General features: G+C 46.9%; 2 protein-coding genes across 4 annotated transcripts in view; one reads left to right on the top strand and one right to left on the bottom strand.

The window, feature by feature from the left end:
* The window catches only part of tfb1m (transcription factor B1, mitochondrial), a 44,592-nt gene that overhangs the window by 11,798 nt on the left and 9,214 nt on the right, over positions 1 to 23,580 (top strand). The window lies entirely within an intron of this gene.
* On the bottom strand, positions 21,509 to 22,237 carry LOC310773906 (claudin-20; the record flags this gene model as incomplete). The annotated part of the gene is made up of 1 exon (XM_083633904.1): positions 21,509 to 22,237. The coding sequence occupies one exon, from the start codon at positions 22,235 to 22,237 to the stop codon at positions 21,509 to 21,511; it is 729 nt and encodes a 242-aa protein (XP_083490030.1).

The raw sequence follows: 23,580 nt of genomic DNA, 5'->3' as shown, positions 1-23,580 counted from the left end.
AGGCAGTGCATTATAGCCAACAAATCGGTTCAGTGTTCTAATTGTTGGTATTATCTTGTTCCCTCTGTAGCTTTGGGATCTGTAATCGTCTTCTTAATGCACAGGGATTTGTTCAAATTGAATTACAATTGTTCTTTCTTTTTGTCTGCTCTAGGTTCTCAATTCTGCTGCTTTTGTGGGTGTGCGTGTGCGTGCGCATGTGTGTGTGGGCGTGTGTGAGAGACACAGAGAGAGAGAGAGTGTGAGTGAGTGACTCATGCCTATCCTAGAATTAGCAGGAACAGGTCATCTCGTCTGTATTGATGAGTTAATATTTCTGTAATTATCCCAATCAATATTTCTGACAATCTGTCAGCGGTTTGCCAGCGGCTTTAAATGCCTCCTCCCACACTACTAACTCCAGTGCTCACAGACCTCGGTAAACAAAATCAGAGGCGGCAGGTTGCCATGCTACACAATCCTGGACTGAGCCCTCCACACTGAATTTAGACAAAAGCTAGAAGTGCTTTAGCATTATACCATCAAACAGCTAGCCATAAAGAGGCACAGACAAGGCAATGAAACCACTGGACCTTTCCAAATAACCACAATGAGAAAATTGCAACGGTTAAGATGGGGGGTGGGGGGGGGGGTGGTGGGAGTGCAGGTTGATTGGCTGGGAGATTTCAACCTATGGGAGTGGGCCAATTCTAGTTGACAGGGTAATGAGAAGGGAAATGTTGAATCCATTTTACATTAGCGACTGCTGGTGGCCATATTGACGTGCTGTGAGAAGATAGGCCCGTTTAATGTGTCCGTCTTGTCCCTCTCGCCCCCGGCCTGCACCTCTCTCTGTCACATTGACTGACTGAGATTGTCCTTGAAAGGTTCTGTGAGCGCCGATTGGCTGCTCTGATGGTGTTCCCCCAGGCTCTGGGTGCCCTAGGTCTGTCCTGTCGTGGATCACACCAACCCCCCCCCCCCCCCCCCCCCCTTCCCTTATTAGACACATGCCTTCTGTTAATTCTCACATGCACCGATTGAGTGATGTTTAAATTGCTTCCGCTGTTCACGGCTATACATGTATAACTGAAAATATATCTCACAGGAATAAATTGAGAATAGAAGCTGCCTATCTGCAGCTACACTGTAGGGTAGGCTTTCTCATCTCTATTCTGGTCGGGGACGGGGGGGGGGGGGGGGTCGAGGACTTTCAGAGTGCACACTGTGCAGACGACCATCAAGAGGATTGTGTGTCTCCAACATCCAACGTCCACTCATCCTGATCCATCCTCAGTGTCCTCACTGCCTCTTTACATAGAAAAGAGCTGATTTGCAAACAGTGAATAGTGTGCGTTGGCCTGCCCATTTCTCTTCCCCCGCCTCTTTGCTTCCTGGGAGATGTGATTAAAATCAGCTTCTGTCCGTCACAGACAGGCCTATAAGTCGCTCAATAGACGCTCTATCACGAGCAGAGCAGGGCTCTTAGAGGTCTCTGCGTTTCGCTCAGCTAGTGTGCAACTTATGTTATTCATTAGAAATGAGATGGCAGGAATGGAGATGGGGAAAGTGGGAGATGGAGTAGTGATAGGAGAGGAATAGAGAGAATAGGAAATAGGAAAGAGATGGTATGCTGGAGGCTGAAAGAAACGGGTGAGAAAGAACATATGAGAGAGAGAGATAGAGTGGCAGCAGGGTGGAGGAGAGAGAGTAAATAAAAGATGGAGGAAATAGAGACACCAGAGTAAAACACCAGTGAGAGAAAGAAGGGAAGCAATGATTGTTGGGGAAAAAGATGGAGGAAGAGCGTAAGTGAAGGGAAAAGCCAGTGAAATATGGAATTTGTGATATATTATATGGAATGGAAGTAGAGCTGGAAAACAGTATGAATACAGCACAGCCTCCTCCAGCCGAGCACAGGGGTAAAGGAGCGCCCCAAGACAGATTCATGACAGAGATCGATCTGAAGGGAGAGTGAGGCGTACCTCCAGCAGATGCTTGTCTGGGCCCTCTCTGAGTAATGGCTGCCTCCATCAGCCATCGCCCACCAACCAACCAAGCCCCAGAGGAGGAGGAGGGCCCTACACATGTCACCAACCAGCCATGCCCCAGAGGAGGAGGAGGAGGAGGGCCCTACACATGTCACCAACCAGCCATGCCCCAGAGGAGGAGGAGGAGGAGGGCCCTACACATGTCACCAACCAGCCATGCCCCAGAGGAGGAGGAGGAGGGCGCTACACATGTCACCAACCAGCCATGCCCCAGAGGAGGAGGAGGAGGAGGAGGGCCCTACACATGTCACCAACCAGCCATGCCCCAGAGGAGGAGGAGGAGGAGGGCCCTACACATGTCACCAACCAGCCATGCCCCAGAGGAGGAGGAGGAGGGCGCTACACATGTCACCAACCAGCCATGCCCCAGAGGAGGAGGAGGAGGAGGGCCCTACACATGTCACCAACCAGCCATGCCCCAGAGGAGGAGGAGGAGGGCGCTACACATGTCACCAACCAGCCATGCCCCAGAGGAGGAGGAGGAGGGCACTACAGATGTCACCAACCAGCCATGCCCCAGAGGAGGAGGCGGAGGGCCCTACATATGTCACCAACCAGCCATGCCCCAGAGGAGGAGGCGGAGGGCCCTACAGATGTCACCAACCAGCCATGCCCCAGAGGAGGAGGCGGAGGGCCCTACAGATGTTAGCCTTGTACACAATCCTCTGCTGAGGACTGCAGGCCAGATGAGCCCAGCCTAAATTAAATCTGTTCATGCGGCATTGCGCATCTATTATGGCTGCCGGTTGTCAGGGAGAGTTTGGACTTGCGCAGTGAAAATACAGCAAAAAGTGTTTTGTTTTTTGCCTAGTGACTTCTTGGTTTTGTCCACAGCTGAGCTGTCTGCAGTTGTTTCCCATATCTAAGTAAGTATAGCCTTCAAATTCAAGGGGGCATTTCAGAGCTGAATGTGACCCAACTTAGTCCACTATAAAGCAGTGGCAGGCACAATGATGGATACCTTCTCTGTGACCTGAGGTGGGCCAGCTTGCTCTTCAACTGTAACAATGAAAATCTCAGGCGCACAATTCATCTAGGCCTATTCCTATCCCATAAACGGGGTCAAGCGTGGTATCAAGAGTATATAGGCAAAGTTATTTCAATGACTCGTGCCGACAGGGTAAATGCCTGAAGGCATGGTCTCATTACATCACAGACCCAAGCTAAAGAAAGCTAAAAATACCCTCCTCGCCCTCTTCCGTTAAAATGCAGAGGTTGGCAGAGTTGGCTTATCAACATCTCTGGAGATCTATTGCTCCTCCTAACAAGAAGCGGTGCCAGGTTTGCTGAGAGTTCAGCAAATTCAGTGCAGTTTAGTGAGCATGTTGCCAAGAAAATCTGCAGGTATTTTGAAAACTACTGCTAAAACCCTGGCCAGATCCCAAGAAAAGAAGGTCGTCTTAAAATGGGTAAATGGCTAGTGCATGCCATGATCCACCGAGATGAAATGAAGGCTGTGAAAATCAGTAGGGCTGTCCTCATAAAAGTGGAATCATCAGTCGATAGACTCCTGAGTCAATGGAGTTTCCTCAAGTCGAGCAGTCGTTTTCCCACATCTAAATTCCAATCTTAATTTCATCTGTTAATTTATTCTTGTTTAGATTTATTTAGGCCTATTAGTTTTTATGAAATAGGCTAAAAAAAGAACTGTTGTTATCCATGTAGGCTACATGTTGTTTTAATGTTTAAAAGGTGAAATAAGAAATTGGGCTATAAGAGCTTAATTTAAAAAAATTGATGTGTCCTGCCTCTCTCATTATTCAGACAAATCCTTTATCCAACAGCTCGATGTCGGCAATTCAATTCTTACATGATCGTATACAGTCTCTTTTCGATTCTTAAATCCTCAAAAATATGTCCACATCACTCTGTCGCATTGACTGTTAATGTGGTCGAAATAATCACTGAAGATTATTATTATTTTTTTTTTATAGAATAGTCCAATATTCGTATTGGACAGTTGAATCCGATTCGATTGGCAGAATCCTGAGTCGAGGACAACCCTAAAAATCAGCTTGCTGTTGTCACAGCGGTGAGAGGGATCAATCCATAAGCTTTTCATTTTCAAGGCTTTGTTTTGCTGGCTCTCTGTGATTTCATGACTTCATTGCAGGCTTTTGAGTTGGGGCTGAAGTTGTAGATTTCGATTTAGCAGTTATGTTGATGAGTAACGTTATTTGCATTGCTCATAGTTGTAAAAACGAGTGAAAGTACCGGTAGATTATATTACAAGATCATGTTGCACCAGCAGTATTTCAAAAACATAATTATGCTAACATGATTGTTTTTTGCTAATGATAATTATTTCCTTAATTGACTGCGGCATTGGAGCATATGTGAAATGATGCTGTGGACAGTCTATTTTAGTTTTTTGTTGTGCTCCTGCTATGCTCTCACTAACACTCTGTGTCCCTCTAGTTAGATCAAAGTGAGTTTAAAACCCCACTAACGGTACTATAATGGCTCATTTGCAGCTTTAGAGAAGGTTGGCAAAAAACGAATGGATGTCTCGATGTCCACACTATAGCATTTAGTGTCCCTTTACCTCCACTGAATCATCACAGCATTCCCCAATGCGTGAAGCTGAAATATGAAAGGGCCTCCTTTGAACTGTCACAGTGTATTGTTTTCTTACAAGCCACCGTTTTGTCATCTCCGTAGCCTGTACTGCCTCTCTCAGCACTTTACAGCCCAGCCAAGGTCATTGCTATTATTCCCCAGCTTTGCAGGAGCGCCGGGACCGGGGGAGAGAGCCACTCCGACAAAGGAAGGTCGTTGTTGTCACCCAGCGTTGATGAGCGCATTATATCTCCGATATGAGCCTTGGTGACGATGATGCCTGTCCAGAACAGAGAGCCTGGCATTAAGGACGACGTACTGACGTACTGAGCTGCTGTGATTTCAGCATCGTGTTAATGGGGCTTTGATAACCCATGGCTTGAGAGTAGAGCCTGACCCATACTGGATTTTTGAGGCGATACCATATTAGCGAGTAAAAGAAAATACGATATTGATATATTGGCTGATATTCATTATAGTGTGTGTTTGTGTGTGTGGCCTATACTGTATGTATATAAACACATTTTTGCAATGATCCATCGAATATCAAACACTTGTGACAGAGATATGTAATGGAGTCAGGGTATTTCACAGTTTAACAATAAACTTTATTATCCAAAATGAATCCGTGCTTGAAACAGTGAACATGACTGGGAATATTTTTTTTTAACTCATTGAGTGCCAGCCACTTTTGGAGAACGGACGCTCCCAGTGCCAGAGTTTCAGAGCGTTTTCAGTGATTTCTCGAGGCCCACAGAATATTGTGTGATATTACTATGTAAACACCGAACACGCCCAAAGAACGATGAGACTCTCTTCTATCATCAGCAAAAAAAAGTTTATTGATATCATTTTCCGTTCTTTAGTTATCAGCCGGAGAAGATAGGTTGATTTCACCAAAAACAGACGTTTCCATCTAGAAGCTGAGATAACGAGCCTTTTGTGAAATGAAGCATTTCAAGCAAATCACTGACTCTGAAGCTAATATTTTCTGACCTGAAACATCTGAACAGCAATTTCCTTCAATAAACAGCACCCCCACCCCCCTCAACTCCAAACTCCTCCTCCGTGGGAGTGTCTCTGGTGGCTCTGCTCGCTCTGCTGGCTGCTGCGTGTGTCAGGCGAGTCTCTGCTGCCTGCTATGGCAGGCTCTGCTGCCTGCGGATCCACGTTTGGATGGCGGCCGCTCGTCGGGGGAGTCTGGATCGGGCTCGCTGAGTTCGTCTGCGTTTCTGGGGTTTCGGTTGTGAGCTGGGATGAAGCTGCGTCCGATTCTAGGCTTTCTGCTGCGCGTTTCAAAGTGCCTGCACCCAGAGTCTATTTTTGGAGCGCTCCGCCTTGTGCGCCGGCTCCCAGCGCGACACCGAAAAGCCAAACCATTCTCATGAGAATGGTTTGGCTTTGGTTTTCTTTTCTGGCGGCTAATCGTGTGGAGAAACTATGCAGCAGAGACAGAGGGGCTCAGTTGTGGGAGCGGATTGGCTGCTGTTCGCAGCTAACGTTAGCTCCAGCCAGAGCAATCTGTGCCGCTCTGGCTCATGCATCGGTTTCTCTTTCATCACGGCTTTTTCTGCTGTTTTTCCTCAACTTTCTCTAATCTGGAGAGCACTGTCGCCACCTAATGGGTCCGTAAAATAGGTTAGAACACGGCTCTCTTGAATACTCGATTCTGATTGGTCAATCAACAATATTCACCGGTCATTATTTCTCGACAACCGACCGCTGCTCTGCCACACCTGGATTAATCAGTTGATAAGAGCCTTTTGTCAGCAAGCCACTACTAATTAGGCCAACCAGTTGCAGCTGTGGTGTCTTGTGTGCCAATTACCAATGAAACCGCTTTGTCGTTGAAAACGCTATTAAAAAATATATTTGAATAATTATTTTTGTCAGATTACGCGTCGGGCTCAATCCACCTGTCGGTCATTATTTCCGCCGTAATCACCGCCTCAATATACATTATCCCTTACTTATACACCTTCAATAGCTACAATATTTTTACAGGAGATGCATGAGGCTTTGATCCACGTCCCACCGTCAAAAAACGCATTTGACGCCGATCGACGTCATTGGCACTCTACGTTACTATTTGATTTGACGCCGATCGAAGTCATTGGCACTCAATGAGTTAATAACTCTAACTTTGAAAAAAATACATATATATCAGAGCATGTTGGACAACATACACCAATACCACTATATCTGTGATAGGCCAATATGGGACAATATGGGACTTATTGGGCTCTATTTGAGAGTTCCTCGGCAGGGTGTACGATCTGTCTTGTTCCTCGGCAGGGTGTACGATCTGTCTTGTTCCTCGGCAGGGTGTACGATCTGTCTTGTTCCTCGGCAGGGTGTACGATCTGTCTTGCTCTATGTGCCTGAGAGCATGACTGGTGGAGTGGATTAACGCCTCTAATGCATCACCTCATTGTCTTCCACATCCACCGTTATCTGTCACACTCCTTCTTTCTCTGTCACACCCCTTTGTCTGTCACACCCCTTCTGTCTCTGTCACACCCCTTCTGTCTCTGTCACACTCCTTCTTTGTCTGTCACACTCCTTTCTCTGTCACACCCCTTCTTTGTCTGTCACACTCCTTTCTCTGTCACACCCCTTCTTTCTCTGTCACACCCCTTCTGTCTCTGTCACACTCCTTCTTTCTCTGTCACACCCCTTCTTTGTCTGTCACACTCCTTTCTCTGTCACACCCCTTCTGTCTCTGTCACACCCCTTCTGTCTCTGTCACACCCCTTCTGTCTCTGTCACACTCCTTCTTTCTCTGTCACACCCCTTCTTTGTTACACCGCTTCTTTCTCTCTCACACCCCTTCTTTCTCTGTCACACCCCTTCTTTGTTACACCGATTCTTTGTCTGTCACACCCCTTCTTTGTCACACCCCTTCTGTCTCTGTCACACCCCTTCTGTCTCTGTCACACCCCCTTCTTTGTCACACCCATTCTGTCTCTGTCACACCCCTTCTGTCTCTGTCACACCCCTTCTGTCTCTGTCACACCCCTTCTTTCTCTGTCACACCCCTTCTGTCTCTGTCACACCCCTTCTTTCTCTGTCACACTCCTTCTTTCTCTGTCACACTCCTTTCTCTGTCACACTCCTTCTGTCTCTGTCACACCCCTTCTGTCTCTGTCACACTCCTTCTGTCTCTGTCACACTCCTTCTTTCTCTGTCACACTCCTTCTTTCTCTGTCACACCGCTTCTGTCTCTGTCACACCCCTTCTGTCTCTGTCACACTCCTGTCTCTGTCACACTCCTTTCTCTGTCACACTCCTTCTTTCTCTGTCACACCCCTTCTGTCTCTGTCACACTCCTTCTTTCTCTCACCCCTTCTTTGTCACACCCCTTCTTTGTCACACCCCTTCTGTCTCTGTCACACTCCTTCTGTCTCTGTCACACTCCTTTCTCTGTCACACTCCTTCTTTCTCTGTCACACCCCTTCTGTCTCTGTCACACCCCTTCTGTCTCTGTCACACTCCTTCTTTCTCTGTCACACTCCTTTCTCTGTCACACTCCTTCTTTCTCTGTCACATCCCTTCTGTCTCTGTCACACTCCTTCTTTCTCTGTCACACTCCTTTCTCTGTCACACTCCTTCTTTCTCTGTCACACCCCTTCTGTCTCTGTCACACCCCTTCTGTCTCTGTCACACTCCTTTCTCTGTCACACTCCTTTCTCTGTCACACTCCTTCTTTCTCTGTCACACCCCTTCTGTCTCTGTCACACTCCTTCTTTCTCTGTCACACTCCTTTCTCTGTCACACTCCTTCTGTCTCTGTCACACCCCTTCTGTCTCTGTCACACTCCTTCTTTCTCTGTCACACTCCTTCTTTCTCTGTCACACCCCTTCTGTCTCTGTCACACCCCTTCTTTCTCAGTCACAATCCTTCTTTCTCTGTCACACTCCTTTCTCTGTCACACCCCTTCTGTCTCTGTCACACTCCTTCTTTGTCTGTCACACCCCTTCTGTCTCTGTCACACCCCTTCTTTGTCTGTCACACTCCTTCTTTCTCTGTCACACCGCTTCTTTGTCTGTCACACTCCTTCTTTCTCTGTCACACCCCTTCTGTCTCTGTCACACTCTTTCTGTCTCTGTCACACTCCTTCTTTGTCTGTCACACTCCTTTTTCTGTCACACCCCTTCTGTCTCTGTCACACCCCTTCTTTCTCTGTCACACTCCTTTGTCTGTCACACCCCTTCTTTGTCACACCGCTTCTTTGTCTGTTACACTCCTTCTTTCTCTGTCACACTCCTTTGTCTGTCACACTCCTTTTTCTGTCACACCCCTTCTGTCTCTGTCACACCCCTTCTTTCTCTGTCACACTCCTTTGTCTGTCACACCCCTTCTTTGTCACACCGCTTCTTTGTCTGTCACACTCCTTCTTTCTCTGTCACACTCCTTTGTCTGTCACACTCCTGTCTCTGTCACACTCCTTTCTCTGTCACACTCCTTCTTTCTCTGTCACACTCCTTTGTCACACTCCTTCTTTCTCTGTCACACTCCTTTGTCTGTCACACTCTTTGCTCTGTCACACTCCTTTCTCTGTCGCACTCCTTTGTCTGTTGCACTCCTTCTTTGTCTGTCACACTCCTTCTTTCTCTGTCACACTCCTTTGTCTGTCACACTCCTTCTTTGTCTGTCACACTCCTTCTTTCTCTGTCACACCCCTTCTGTCTCTGTCACACTCATTTGTCTGTCACACTCCTTTCTCTGTCACACTCCTTCTTTCTCTGTCACACTCCTTTGTCTGTCGCACTCCTTCTTTGTCACACTCCTTCTTTCTCTGTCACACTCCTTCTTTCTCTGTCACACCCCTTCTGTCTCTGTCACACTCCTTTGTCTGTTGCACTCCTTCTTTGTCTGTCACACTCCTTCTTTCTCTGTCACACCCCTTCTGTCTCTGTCACACTCCTTTGTCTGTCGCACTCCTTCTTTCTCTGTCACACTCCTTTCTCTGTCACACTCCTTTGTCTGTCACACTCCTTCTTTCTCTGTCACACTCCTTTCTCTGTCACACCCCTTCTGTCTCTGTCACACTCCTTTGTGTGTTGCACTCCTTCTTTGTCTGTCACACTCCTTCTTTCTCTGTCACACTCCTTCTTTCTCTGTCACACCCCTTCTGTCTCTGTCACACTCCTTTGTCTGTCGCACTCCTTTGTCGCACTCCTTCTTTGTCTGTCACACTCCTTCTTTGTCTGTCGCACTCCTTCTTTGTCACACTCCTTCTTTGTCTGTCACACCGCTTCTTTGTCTGTCACACTCCTTTCTCTGTCACACTCCTTCTTTGTCTGTCACACTCCTTCTTTCGCTGTCACACTCCTTTGTCTGTCACACTCCTTCTTTCTCTGTCACACTCCTTTCTCTGTCACACTCCTTTGTCTGTCACACTCCTTCTTTGTCTGTCACACTCCTTTGTCTGTCACACTCCTTCTTTGTCTGTCGCACTCCTTCTTTGTCTGTCACACTCCTTTGTCTGTCGCACTCCTTCTTTGTCTGTCACACTCCTTTGTCTGTCACACTCCTTCTTTGTCTGTCACACTCCTTTGTCTGTCACACTCCTTCTTTGTCTGTCACACTCCTTCTTTGTCTGTCACACTCCTTCTTTGTCTGTCGCACTCCTTCTTTGTCTGTCACACTCCTTCTTTGTCTGTCGCACTCCTTCTTTGTCACACTCCTTCTTTGTCTGTCACACCGCTTCTTTGTCTGTCACACTCCTTTCTCTGTCACACTCCTTCTTTGTCTGTCACACTCCTTTCGCTGTCACACTCCTTCTTTGTCTGTCACACTCCTTTGTCTGTCACACTCCTTCTTTCTCTGTCACACTCCTTTGTCTGTCACACTCCTTCTTTGTCTGTCACACTCCTTTGTCACACTCCTTCTTTGTCTGTCGCACTCCTTCTTTGTCTGTCACACTCCTTTGTCTGTCGCACTCCTTCTTTGTCTGTCACACTCCTTTGTCTGTCACACTCCTTTGTCTGTCACACTCCTTTGTCTGTCACACTCCTTCTTTGTCTGTCACACTCCTTCTTTGTCTGTCACACTCCTTCTTTGTCTGTCGCACTCCTTCTTTGTCTGTCACACTCCTTCTTTGTCTGTCGCACTCCTTCTTTGTCACACTCCTTCTTTGTCTGTCACACCGCTTCTTTGTCTGTCACACTCCTTTCTCTGTCACACTCCTTCTTTGTCACACTCCTTCTTTCTCTGTCACACTCCTTTGTCTGTCACACTCCTTCTTTCTCTGTCACACTCCTTTCTCTGTCACACTCCTTTGTCTGTCACACTCCTTCTTTGTCTGTCACACTCCTTTGTCTGTCACACTCCTTCTTTGTCTGTCGCACTCCTTCTTTGTCTGTCACACTCCTTTGTCTGTCGCACTCCTTCTTTGTCTGTCACACTCCTTTGTCTGTCACACTCCTTTGTCTGTCACACTCCTTTGTCTGTCACACTCCTTCTTTGTCTGTCGCACTCCTTTGTCTGTCGCACTCCTTCTTTGTCTGTCACACTCCTTTGTCTGTCACACTCCTTTGTCTGTCACACTCCTTTGTCTGTCACACTCCTTTGTCTGTCACACTCCTTCTTTGTCTGTCACACTCCTTTGTCTGTCGCACTCCTTCTTTGTCTGTCACACTCCTTTGTCTGTCACACTCCTTTGTCTGTCACACTCCTTTGTCTGTCACATTCCTTCTTTGTCTGTCGCACTCCTTTGTCTGTCACACTCCTTCTTTGTCTGTCACACTCCTTCTTTGTCTGTCACACTCCTTTGTCTGTCGCACTCCTTCTTTGTCTGTCACACTCCTTTGTCTGTCACACTCCTTTGTCTGTCACACTCCTTTGTCTGTCACATTCCTTCTTTGTCTGTCGCACTCCTTTGTCTGTCACACTCCTTTGTCTGTCACATTCCTTCTTTGTCTGTCGCACTCCTTTGTCTGTCACACTCCTTTGTCTGTCACATTCCTTCTTTGTCTGTCACACTCCTTTGTCTGTCGCACTCCTTCTTTGTCTGTCACACTCCTTTGTCTGTCACACTCCTTCTTTCTCTGTCACACTCCTTTGTCACACTCCTTCTTTGTCTGTCGCACTCCTTTGTCTGTCACACTCCTTTGTCTGTCGCACTCCTTCTTTGTCTGTCACACTCCTTTGTCTGTCACACTCCTTCTTTCTCTGTCACACTCCTTTGTCTGTCACACTCCTTCTTTGTCTGTCGCACTCCTTCTTTGTCTGTCGCACTCCTTCTTTGTCTGTCACACTCCTTCTTTGTCTGTCGCACTCCTTTGTCTGTCACACTCCTTCTTTGTCTGTCACACTCCTTTGTCTGTCACACTCCTTCTTTGTCTGTCACACTCCTTCTTTGTCTGTCACACTCCTTTGTCTGTCGCACTCCTTCTTTGTCTGTCACACCGCTTCTTTGTCTGTCACACTCCTTTGTCTGTCACACCCCTTCTTTCTCTGTCACACTCCTTCTTTGTCTGTCACACCCCTTCTTTGTCTGTCACACCCCTTCTTTGTCTGTCACACTCCTTTGTCTGTCACACCCCTTCTTTGTCTGTCACACCCCTTCTTTGTCTGTCACACCCCTTCTTTGTCTGTCACACCCCTTCTTTGTCTGTCACACTCCTTTGTCTGTCACACCCCTTCTTTCTCTGTCACACTCCTTCTTTGTCTGTCACACCCCTTCTTTGTCTGTCACACTCCTTTCTCTGTCACACCCCTTCTTTCTCTGTCACACTCCTTTGTCTGTCACACCCCTTCTTTCTCTGTCACACTCCTTCTTTGTCTGTCACACTCCTTCTTTCTCTGTCACACTCCTTTGTCTGTCACACCCCTTCTTTGTCTGTCACACTCCTTCTTTGTCTGTCACACCCCTTCTTTCTCTGTCACACTCCTTCTTTGTCTGTCACACTCCTTCTTTCTCTGTCACACTCCTTTGTCTGTCACACTCCTTCTTTGTCTGTCGCACTCCTTCTTTGTCTGTCGCACTCCTTCTTTGTCTGTCACACTCCTTCTTTGTCTGTCGCACTCCTTTGTCTGTCACACTCCTTCTTTGTCTGTCACACTCCTTTGTCTGTCACACTCCTTCTTTGTCTGTCACACTCCTTCTTTGTCTGTCACACTCCTTTGTCTGTCGCACTCCTTCTTTGTCTGTCACACCGCTTCTTTGTCTGTCACACTCCTTTGTCTGTCACACCCCTTCTTTCTCTGTCACACTCCTTCTTTGTCTGTCACACCGCTTCTTTGTCTGTCACACCCCTTCTTTGTCTGTCACACTCCTTTCTCTGTCACACCCCTTCTTTCTCTGTCACACTCCTTTGTCTGTCACACCCCTTCTTTCTCTGTCACACTCCTTCTTTGTCTGTCACACCGCTTCTTTGTCTGTCACACCCCTTCTTTGTCTGTCACACTCCTTTGTCTGTCACACCCCTTCTTTCTCTGTCACACTCCTTCTTTGTCTGTCACACCGCTTCTTTGTCTGTCACACCCCTTCTTTGTCTGTCACACTCCTTCTTTCTCTGTCACACTCCTTCTTTGTCTGTCACACCGCTTCTTTGTCTGTCACACCCCTTCTTTGTCTGTCACACCGCTTCTTTCTCTGTCACACTCCTTCTTTGTCTGTCACACCGCTTCTTTCTCTGTCACACTCCTTCTTTGTCTGTCACACCCCTTCTTTCTCTGTCACACTCCTTCTTTGTCTGTCACACCGCTTCTTTGTCTGTCACACCCCTTCTTTGTCTGTCACACTCCTTTCTCTGTCACACCCCTTCTTTGTCTGTCACACTCCTTTCTCTGTCACACCCCTTCTTTGTCTGTCACACTCCTTTCTCTGTCACACCCCTTCTTTGTCTGTCGCACTCCTTCTTTGTCTGTCACACCCCTTTGTCTGTCACACTCCTTCTTTGTCTGTCGCACTCCTTTGTCTGTCACACTCCTTTGTCTGTCGCACTCCTTCTTTGTCTGTCACACTCCTTAGTCTGTCACACTCCTTCTTTCTCTGTCACACTCCTTTGTCTGTCACACTCCTTCTTTGTCTGTCGCACTCCTTCTTTGTCTGTCACACTCCTTTGTCTGTCACACTCCTTCTTTCTCTGTCACACTCCTTTGTCTGTCACACTCCTTCTTTGTCTGTCGCACTCCTTCTTTGTCTGTCGCACTCCTTCTTTGTCTGTCACACTCCTTCTTTGTCTGTCGCACTCCTTTGTCACACTCCTTCTTTGTCTGTCACACTCCTTTGTCTGTCGCACTCCTTCTTTGTCTGTCACACCCCTTCTTTGTCTGTCACACTCCTCCTTTCTCTGTCACACCCCTTCTTTCTGTCACACTCCTTCTTTGTCTGTCACACCCCTTTGTCTGTCACACTCCTTCTTTGTCTGTCGCACTCCTTTGTCACACTCCTTCTTTGTCTGTCACACTCCTTTGTCTGTCGCACTCCTTCTTTGTCTGTCACACCCCTTCTTTGTCTGTCACACTCCTCCTTTCTCTGTCACACCCCTTCTTTGTCTGTCACACCCCTTTGTCTGTCACACCCCTTCTTTGTCTGTCACCCCCCGTAATCCTCTGTGTCCCCCCCCCCCCCCCCTGTGTTATGTTGCTGGCACAACATACTGTAGCCCGCAACAATCTCCCACAGTTTGACTTCCGGTTTAGCGGTGAACGGAGCGATACGTCTCTCCCGCCAGTACATTGTTGTTGGTGTGACGTATAATGTGCGACATGAGATGTAGTTGATTGACAAAACTAAACCTTAGGTTTCAGTTTCAGGACAAACTGCGACTTTCTGGACATGCATAGTTATCTTTTAAATTGACCAAATTTAACATGTGTACCCCATGGCAGAATTCAAACGGGATCAAAAAAGTCATGTATCTCTCCGTTCACCACCATTCATATTTTTTCAAATGCTGGTACAGGGAGAATAGCAGGAAGCGACGTTCACTTTGGCTCTCTATAGATTCCAGAGTCAACTACAGGTCAGTGCAATGACCTGGGGAGTTAGGGAAGCTCCAAGAGAGTGCTAGACCGTAGGCCTAAAGCGCGATTAACGCCTGCCTGGATTTGACAAGGTTCAAAAGCTCATCTAAGCCCACATTCCAGATCTGTCGCAGCAGCAACTGAAGGTGAAAGCCTTTGATGGAAAATGTAGGTTAAATACACAGAGGAGCGGATCTTATTAGCGTTTCTCCACAAGAGGACTAGTTATTTGATCTCCACTCGTGTTGCATAACAGAGAGGAACGGGAGAGAGCCTTGAATCATCCATGTTTGTTTGGGGAAAGCACATTCTCACTCAGACGTCGTAGACTAGGCTCCAATCAACTGTAATGAGAGCCCAGATTCTCTTGGAGAGTAACTACTTAATAAGCACTCATTTGCAGTCTATAGGCTACATGACACATATATTATTTCATCTTGAGGAACATACATGCTACATTGCCTGTTTTGACACAAGCGCTACATAAGAATGAAGATGTCTTCATGCGGTATTATTGAAGTCCGTAGTGAACGCAGGGTTTGTTGTGGCCTTAACATTGAATATACGTAGGGACAGTCACGCGTCACGGGAGCAAGGGGGGCAGCACGAGACCCGGAACTGGGGGCTAACTCGCCATTCAAAACAATGAGCGCCGATGTGAATTTTGTAAATAAACAAGACACGTACGTGGTGGTCTGAGCTTCTGTTTTTAGCCCGAATATTAGAAAAGACCCCACTGATTCACAGTGTTGGGCAAGTTACTTTCAAAATGTAATATACTACATATTACTAGTTACTTTCATTTGAAAGTAATAAGTTACTTTACAATATTACTGTCTGTGTAGAGTAACTTGTTACTTATTACACTACTTTTGCATTACTTTTACCAAAACAACAGCAACAGCAGAATGACATCGCTGCCCCGGAACCATCCCAAAAAATTATTTCAACCGCCTTCAAGTCATAGTGTAAACAATCCAAAATTCTAAATGTTACCCTTTTCCTTTGTTATTGTCATCTATAGTGGTTATTTGCATAAAAACACACAGTTTGATTAGGAAATTATTGTATCTTTTTTAAATATGTGCTTTGATTTAATAAAATGTAACTCAATTTGTAACTTGAGTTACTTGACAAAGTAACTAGTATAATATTACTGAAATCCTATAAGTAATAAGTTATATTACTGAGTTACTGCTAAGAGTAATATATTACATGTAATATGTTACTTTTGTAACGAGTTACCCCCAACACTGCTGATTCATAACCGGTCTAAAGTCATGTTATAGCAGTCGGGCACACTTAGTGACAAGCAAGACAACAGCAAAACGGACAGGTTTTTGGATTGAGTTTGGCGTCAGTGGGCGTAACCCATAAGAGAGCGAGCCCCGATCCCCCAGTAAAAACAGTGGAAGTAACTCCAGAGTGTCCCTACTTATGTTGTTTCTGTCTACTGGTTTGGAGGCAGAAAAGCTTCTGCTGTAAATCTGTTTACCTGTGTGTTGTTTGTTAATTTCATTGATTCTTGTTAGTGATAAATTGCACTTGCCACCTGTTTGACCCTCTGGTCCCCCCCTGCATGACCTCTTTAATATGTATTTTCTTTCCATTGTTCAACATTAATTAATTGTTATTTTTTCCTTATCAAGTTGTTTTCTGTTTTTCTCCCATTTCTCCCCAATTGTACTTGGCCACTCCCCCCTGCTGTCCCGGGCATTGCTCCACCCCCTCTGCCGATCTGGGGAGAATTGTTGACTAGCACATGCTTTCTCCGATATATGTTCAGTTGCCAGCCGCTTCTTTTCACCTGACAGCGAGGTGTTTCACCGGCAGGATATACTGTATCGCATGGGAGGATCACATTATTATTCTCCCAGTTCCCCTCACCCCCAAACAGGCCAGAGGAGGCGCTAGTGCAGCGACCAGGACACATACCCCACCACGAACCCGGGTCTCAGCAGAATCGTTTTTAAAGTGTTAAATTAAACTAGGGCTAGGTGAATAGAGTTCTCCAGCTGTTGCTTTCCAGTCCTGTCTAATTGCATGTGTTCGCCAACTTGCCTACATGTTGTCCAGTGTTTCCCCTAGATTAGAAAAATGTTCAGGCCTGGACGGATTTTTCGAAACGTACCCCGACCGCAATGGTGGGGGCCCTCGCTGGCGACGCTAAACTTTTAGCTAACCTGTTTGCATCTATGTTCGCAATGGCATCCCAAGTATCATCATACTATTATGGGATGTGCGTTTCCCAGGCAATGACACACGTTGACACAGTTGGAACAGACCCGCACGCTGGCACGATGCTCCTAAAAGCAAAATGCTTATTGTTTTGAATGATTTGGAATCTTCTATTACTGTCAACACTATCAACACCACTTGTCATTATGCTCATCATCACTTTGAGTAAGATACACCGGGCAACCGAGACCATCCCCATCCCCTTCAACTCTCAAGAGGGCTGTTACTATTTTTCACTCATGCATTTCCGTAGGCTTACATCTCAATAAGGAATGGCTGTAGCAGGCTGGGTACGCTATTGAAGGGAGAAGTCCTTTTTCAAAAGCCATTTGCACATTGTCGGTAATGTTTTATGGATGTACACATTTGAGTTGGAGTGAAAGCAGTCTCTATTTTCCTGGATTCTGCGTTGACTGCTGAGGCTCTATGGCAGGGGTGGGCAACTGTTTTTCATGGGGGGCCACATGAGAAACCCAGATTGTTGCCGGGGGCCGAACAAATATTGTCACGCCGTAACCCATGGATGGGCAACTTTGATCATAGAGAGGGCCACAAAAAATGTCCTCGCTACCAGTTTTTGCTGAGGGCTGAACGGCGCCAGCGCGAAACATTTTGGGCATTTGAAGCCAGGTTTAGAGGAATAACTCATTTTAAATTAACAGTTGTGATGTCATTATTCAGTCTTAACCACCAATATTTGATCCTTTTCTCACTCACTCCTATGTCACCACCCGCTCTCCCTCTTCAGTGCTTGAAATTAACTTTTTTGACCACCTGCCAATATGGCTGCTAGATTTTAAAGTTACCAGCCAATTCGAATTTCCACTAGCCGAAATGTTTTTCTTGAAATAAACCAGAATATGAGTGGGTTATTTTAAGCTTAAGTATCAGTAAGTGGCCCGGGATTCTCAAAGCCTGTGTTGAGGGTCACACAAGAACAAAAATGCACTCTTGAAGCTAAATAAATCCAAAATCAACAAGTTAATTATTAAAATTTCTACTTCAATGTAGAACAGTCATTTCTTACACATGAGATTACTTTTAGCCTTTTAGTCATAAATATTATTGAAATATATTCCATATTCCAGACTGAAATGCTATAACAGAAGAGTATTGGCCAGAATGACATGAACATTTGGACACTTATTCAGCGGGTATCTTGCATGTTGCGTTCAGGTGCACTGTAAAAAAAAAAAAAAAATTTTTTTTTTTTTTTCCCAATTCCATCGCGGGCCACACAGGGGGCGCCCGCGGGCCGCATACGGCCCGCGGGCCGTATGTTGCCCATGTATGCTCTATGGTAACACGAGGAACAGCCTGCCTGCCCGCCTACACTCAGCACAGCCTGTACCCTCCACAAATTTGGCAGGAAGATGAGTACCATCTCCTACTGATCACACACACACACACACACACACACACACACACACACACACACACACACACACACACACACACACACTCACTCACTTACTAACTACATACTGTAGGCATGTTGCTTCCACAAAATAGTTTTATTGGTAAAAAATATAACTACTTGCACAAGCACACTGAGACAATGGTACCAGAACTTGTGAACTGTTCATTATCATAAATATGCTCTGGCAAAGTAAGAAGTGCTAAAGCATCCACAAAAATAAGCTGCAATTATCAAAGTGATAATTCTTGTCTTGGTTTATGCAGGAGAGCTGTAGCTCTTTACACATTTAGGGCCTAGTAGTCACTTTGTAGCTCTTTACACATTTAGGGCCTAGTAGTCACTTTGCACTCTGGCCATTTATAAGCTAATGAAATGGTGTGCTGATGATCAAGCTGCACAGCCACAGAAAAGAGACATATCCAGCTCCTATTTTCCTGCTGAATCCTATCAGACAGAAATATATATATATATTCAATTATGTGCCAATTGTGTTATGTACATTTGTACGGATCCATGGAGTTCGGAATGCTCAGTCACTTGAAACAAACAGCTGTGAAACACGAGCAAAGGTGCATTTGAGTAGTCTTCTTATAAAGAAGGTATGGTATGAACATGGTATCTTATGTTGAACAATGCGAGGGAGTTCTGATCCCTCAATGAAAACAAAGTACAAGATCTATGAAAACAAAGTACAAGATCCGAGTAGCCTAGATACTTGTGTACAGCAGTCAGCAGACATACAACAAATAGGAAATCTCAAAACAAATACTTTTTTTTTTCTTTTTAATCCCCTACTCAAGTTTTCCACCCAATGAAACACACATGGGCCTAATTGCCTAATGATGTGATGCTGTATTTTGAGAAATGAGGAATAACAAGGATTGAAAAGAAGAACCCTGGAAAGATGCGTCAGACTGCACACAAGCATCTAGTTGACTTGAGACTTAGTCTGGCAGAACCAATCACAAATCCATAAAACATCTGCTAATGTATAATTCGTTTACAAACAACACAATAAAAAAATAAACTGAACTCCAGACAGTTTTAAAACGTGTCCTCGTGAAACGATTTGGCACATTCTCAAAACGCGTAACGTGTCGGTATTGGTTGACGGCATGGCACATTCTTGACTTTGTTTATTGCATTGGTTATGGTGCCTGGGGCAGTGGGTTATTGTCAGGAGGCCAGTCCTGTTGGCGATGGGCTGTGCTGGGCATGGTGGGTAGTCGGGTGGGGGAGAAATCTGGCCCTAGAGGACTGCCAGGGCCGGCAGTGGAGCCCACGGAGATGCCCTCAGCATGCCGGCAGCAGCCTGCAGGTGGCGAGCTGGGCTTAGCCATCTGCTCTCCCCACAAGAAACTGCACGGTTATGAGAGAGAAGGAGAGAGAAACGCACTGCTCTATACATCACTGCCAGGGCCTGTCACCCGGCGCAGCCATTTCTGGACGGAAACAACAGACCTCCCACGCCCTCTTCCCTCAGAGAAGAGTAGACGCACTCGGCAACATGACTGTGTGAATGTGTAACAGTGCTACTGACATACGAGTAGGTGGGAGTTTTGTCTGTGGGTGTGTGGTGGGAGGGGGGGCATGCTTTCAACATGCATCAATGTTCTCTGACTTGTCAGAGATCAGATCCATGTGATGTGATGTGATGTGTGGCACAAGCAGCAGAGAGAGGGAGCGAGTGAAAGAGAAAAGAGAGACTGACAAGGAAAGAGGAATGGTGGCATAGTCAAGTGGCTGCAACTTAAGACGGTGGGACGTTCTGCAGGTGCAGACCAGTAGCATATGCACACACTGTGCTGACGCACTTAGAAAACAAGTCACATATGGAGAATGACTCAAAACCTTTTTTAGCTGCCTGTCACACAGCTAAACCCAGCCGACCATGACTCACGAATGGTTTCTCTCTCTGCCTGTGTCTAGTGTTACGTCTCTTTGTCATTGCACCATCACACTGCATCTTTGAACTCCTATGAGACTAGATGCATCATGTCACAGATGCCATCGCCGTATAAAAGCGATTAGTGGAAGTAGCAGGCTCTGCTCTGCAGAAAGCTTATGGACCCATGGAGAGAAAGAGAGCTGCCCCCTTAAACAACACACACAGACCCCCAGACAAGACAGATATTTGGGTGGCGGATTCTGTTTCCATGGCACTGGGGAGGTGGGTGGTGAGTGAGGGTGAAAAGCACATGCAAAAAACCAGCGTGTCTTACCCAGGGTTTAGTATGAACACGAGCATCTGTGTGAGAGTGTGTGCCAGTGTTTGTGGAGGTGGCTATGCTGTCTGTATACTGCTGTGGGCGTCATCTGTATGCAAGGAGTGTGTCTTTGGGTTTCCTTGTGTAAGTGGAATGGCTAGCTGTTACTTAGGCAGCAAGACAGGTCGTTTTTGTTTGGATGGAAATGGGAACATATCAACATATCAGAGTCCACTCAGCTGAGGGATTGAAGCTTGATCAGTTTCTCTCCGTCTCTCTCATAGAAGCAGGCATCCGTTGTGCCCGTCTCATCTCCAGCACATCCACTCCTCCTGACAGTCCTCTGTGAACACTTTTCAGCAGGGTCATGTTTCTACAGCTTTTCAGGCACAGGCAATTGTGTGGCTATGTCTCAGTCTTCTAGCAGGCATTCCACTGCATTAATACACAGACAGGCTCCACACAGCATGCGTTTAGAGGCAAAAATAACATCATTCTAGTAGCTAACAAAAATATGACCATTTATTTCAATCCGTTCCACCTAGCATTCTAGTGGATGTGCATACGAAAAACTACAATGGCTTGCTATGAAAGGGCTTCCACCTACCGCTGCCTCTTGGAGGCATCATATTGCCGACTTTGCCGAATGGGAGGGTACCAAACGATTGTAAATAGCACCTAAATGATTGCTTTTTTCTTCTTCCAATTCAAACCTTTGGTGAGGGGAACAAATCTACATGGAACTATGGAAGGCTTCCTTAAGCTGCTTAATCCATTCCCCGGGGAAGTCTTGCATGATCTACTGATGAAGGATATCTGCGTTTATTTAGCGGCTTCCTCCCATTCTGCAGCGCCTTACTCATTCAAACTCCTGTCTGTTGCAAGGCGCTGCTCGGGAATAGCTCCACTGCTTGTGCTGGCAGAACGGAAAACAGAGAGGACCAAGATACAAGAGAGGGGAAAATGGATTCAAAAACCATTGCCCTCCTCTCCACCTCCATGGAGCAGCGCCTGGTGTGTAGTATAAGCTGTGATGGTTTCCCCCCAGGCTGGTCTCCCTGTAGCCGTGGCGTTTCTTACACATAATCCTGCAGGCTGTAGCCAGTCTTATTGTCTAAGGGGGAGAGGGAGCAGTACTGGTGTTGGAGCTCTTGCTGCTGCTGGAGCAGCAGTTGCTGTTGCTGCTGGAGCAGCAGTTTGTCAGGGGGCGGCAGCAGGACCATGTCCCCGGGGCCGTGTCTCTTCCCTGAGCACGACATACAGAAGATGGACCCCCCCATGAAGAGGAAGCCCGCCGAAACAAAGGCCACGTACACGGCACCCCCGGGCTCGAACTTATTGCTCTCGGGCACACTGGAGTCCAGGAAGTTGGTGATGACCTCGTTGGTAAACCACGAAGCGGGCACCAGGCACAGGAAGCCGGCGCCGACGAAGCAGCCGCCGCTGGCGATGGCGGCGTGCCTCTTAGAGCGCCGTCCGCCCCCCCACCGGGTGCACTTGAGCCCCAGGGAGGCCAGGCAGAGGCCCATGGCGGCCATGACGCAGCACAGCACCATGGTGGTGCGGGCAGTCTGCAGGTAGGCAGGCAGCGACAGCACCGAGTACTTGAGCGTGCAGCTGAACATGCCGGTGGAGTACCAGGTGCAGTCCATCCACAGCCCCTGCATCTGGGAGATGGCTGTGATGATGTTGGAGCCCACGTCTGCGCTCACCTTCCAGTTGGGCAGCACGGTGGCCACCATGGCACCCATGATGCCCAGCAGTGCCAGGACAAAGCCGAAGATCTGCATGCCCGTGGACGCCATCCTCCTCTTGGAGTGGTCACTGCTCCCGTAGCCCCTCTCCTCGTCGGGCAGCATTCACCCAGCGCCAGCCAGGCGCCTCCACCTCTCTGCCCAGCCGCCTCGCTCCGCTCCCCTCCCCTGGTAGGACACTGGCTGCCAGTCAAATCCCCAGGCAGCTCCTCAACTCTTCAGCTGCGGCTCCACTGGACTGGAGGAGAGAAACACAAATGAGAAATTGAATTGAGTCTGTCTGCTCGCTCTCCCTCTTCCTTTCTCCCTTCACTCAACCGCACACAAGCACAGACTTTTTCTGCTGGGAACAAAGGATGGCATGAAGCCGTAGCGATAAGAGCGTTCTGTCTCTGGCTAACTATTGGTAAGCAAAATACTGGGACTTGTGCATGTGTGCATGTTCTATGTCCTGTGTGCCTCTTCCCCGTACCGGCGCCCCATAGAGCTGTTATTGGAGAGGGAGAAATGAGTTTGTGGCATTTGCAATGCTCAATAGCTATGTGGACTTAAAGCTGCAGTGCCCTCACCCCACTCATATAAGGTTATTCTACCACTTTGTTCAATGCTGTAGTAATACCCAATAACCCGAGTCTATCAATTTAACATCGTTTTATATGGTGTTATCGTCAATTAAATAATCGGGTAGTATATTCGCGCCAATCGCCAGAATAAAACTTTGTGATTTACAGTTATTATTATTTCGTCGGACTTCACAGCCAATTCATTGGTTTTTTTTTTATCTGATGTCATGTGTTTGAATAAGCGAACGAATAAGCTCAATCAATTTGTTTATTTGGGTTTATGTTGAGGGGAAATTGCAATGTTGAAATGATCCCTTACCCCGGCTGGTGCAGAGCTGCTTGGCGGTGACGCGTCACGTTGTTCGCAGTGATTCCTGTAAACACACACAGACACAACACACACACACTCGATTTAGCCCGGACCGCGGATCCATTCAAGCCATCCATTTGAATGAGAGGACATCCCAGCTCTATGGAGCACACATGCCTGCTTGCTGTGAGAAATAGCCGTAGCCCTCTATCCTCTCTCTGTGCGCTGGAGAATAGATCGTCTCTACGGCAGAGCCACAAGTTCACTCACTACGGCAAAAAAAACAGCCCACCGCCTCGTCTGGCTCGTCTGTCAGCCTGTCTGTCGGTACTGGCACTGCTCAGCCCGTACTACCGCCGCCTTATCTCAGTGTGGTCAACAACCAGTGTCTCGACTCGTTACTCGAAAAGTAATTATTTATTACTAGTTTTTCGTTACTCGTTCCGGACCATAGGCAATGTGATGGTCTCGCGCTTTTTCGTTACACGCTGCAGCCCCGCAAATAAATAACCTAAATAACT

Source organism: Poromitra crassiceps, assembly GCF_964638095.1.
Source record: "Poromitra crassiceps genome assembly, chromosome: 3".
In the NCBI taxonomy this organism is placed as follows: domain Eukaryota; kingdom Metazoa; phylum Chordata; class Actinopteri; order Beryciformes; family Melamphaidae; genus Poromitra; species Poromitra crassiceps.
The sequence above is the reverse complement of the archived record's forward strand: the minus strand, read 5'-3'. Positions and strand labels throughout refer to the sequence as shown.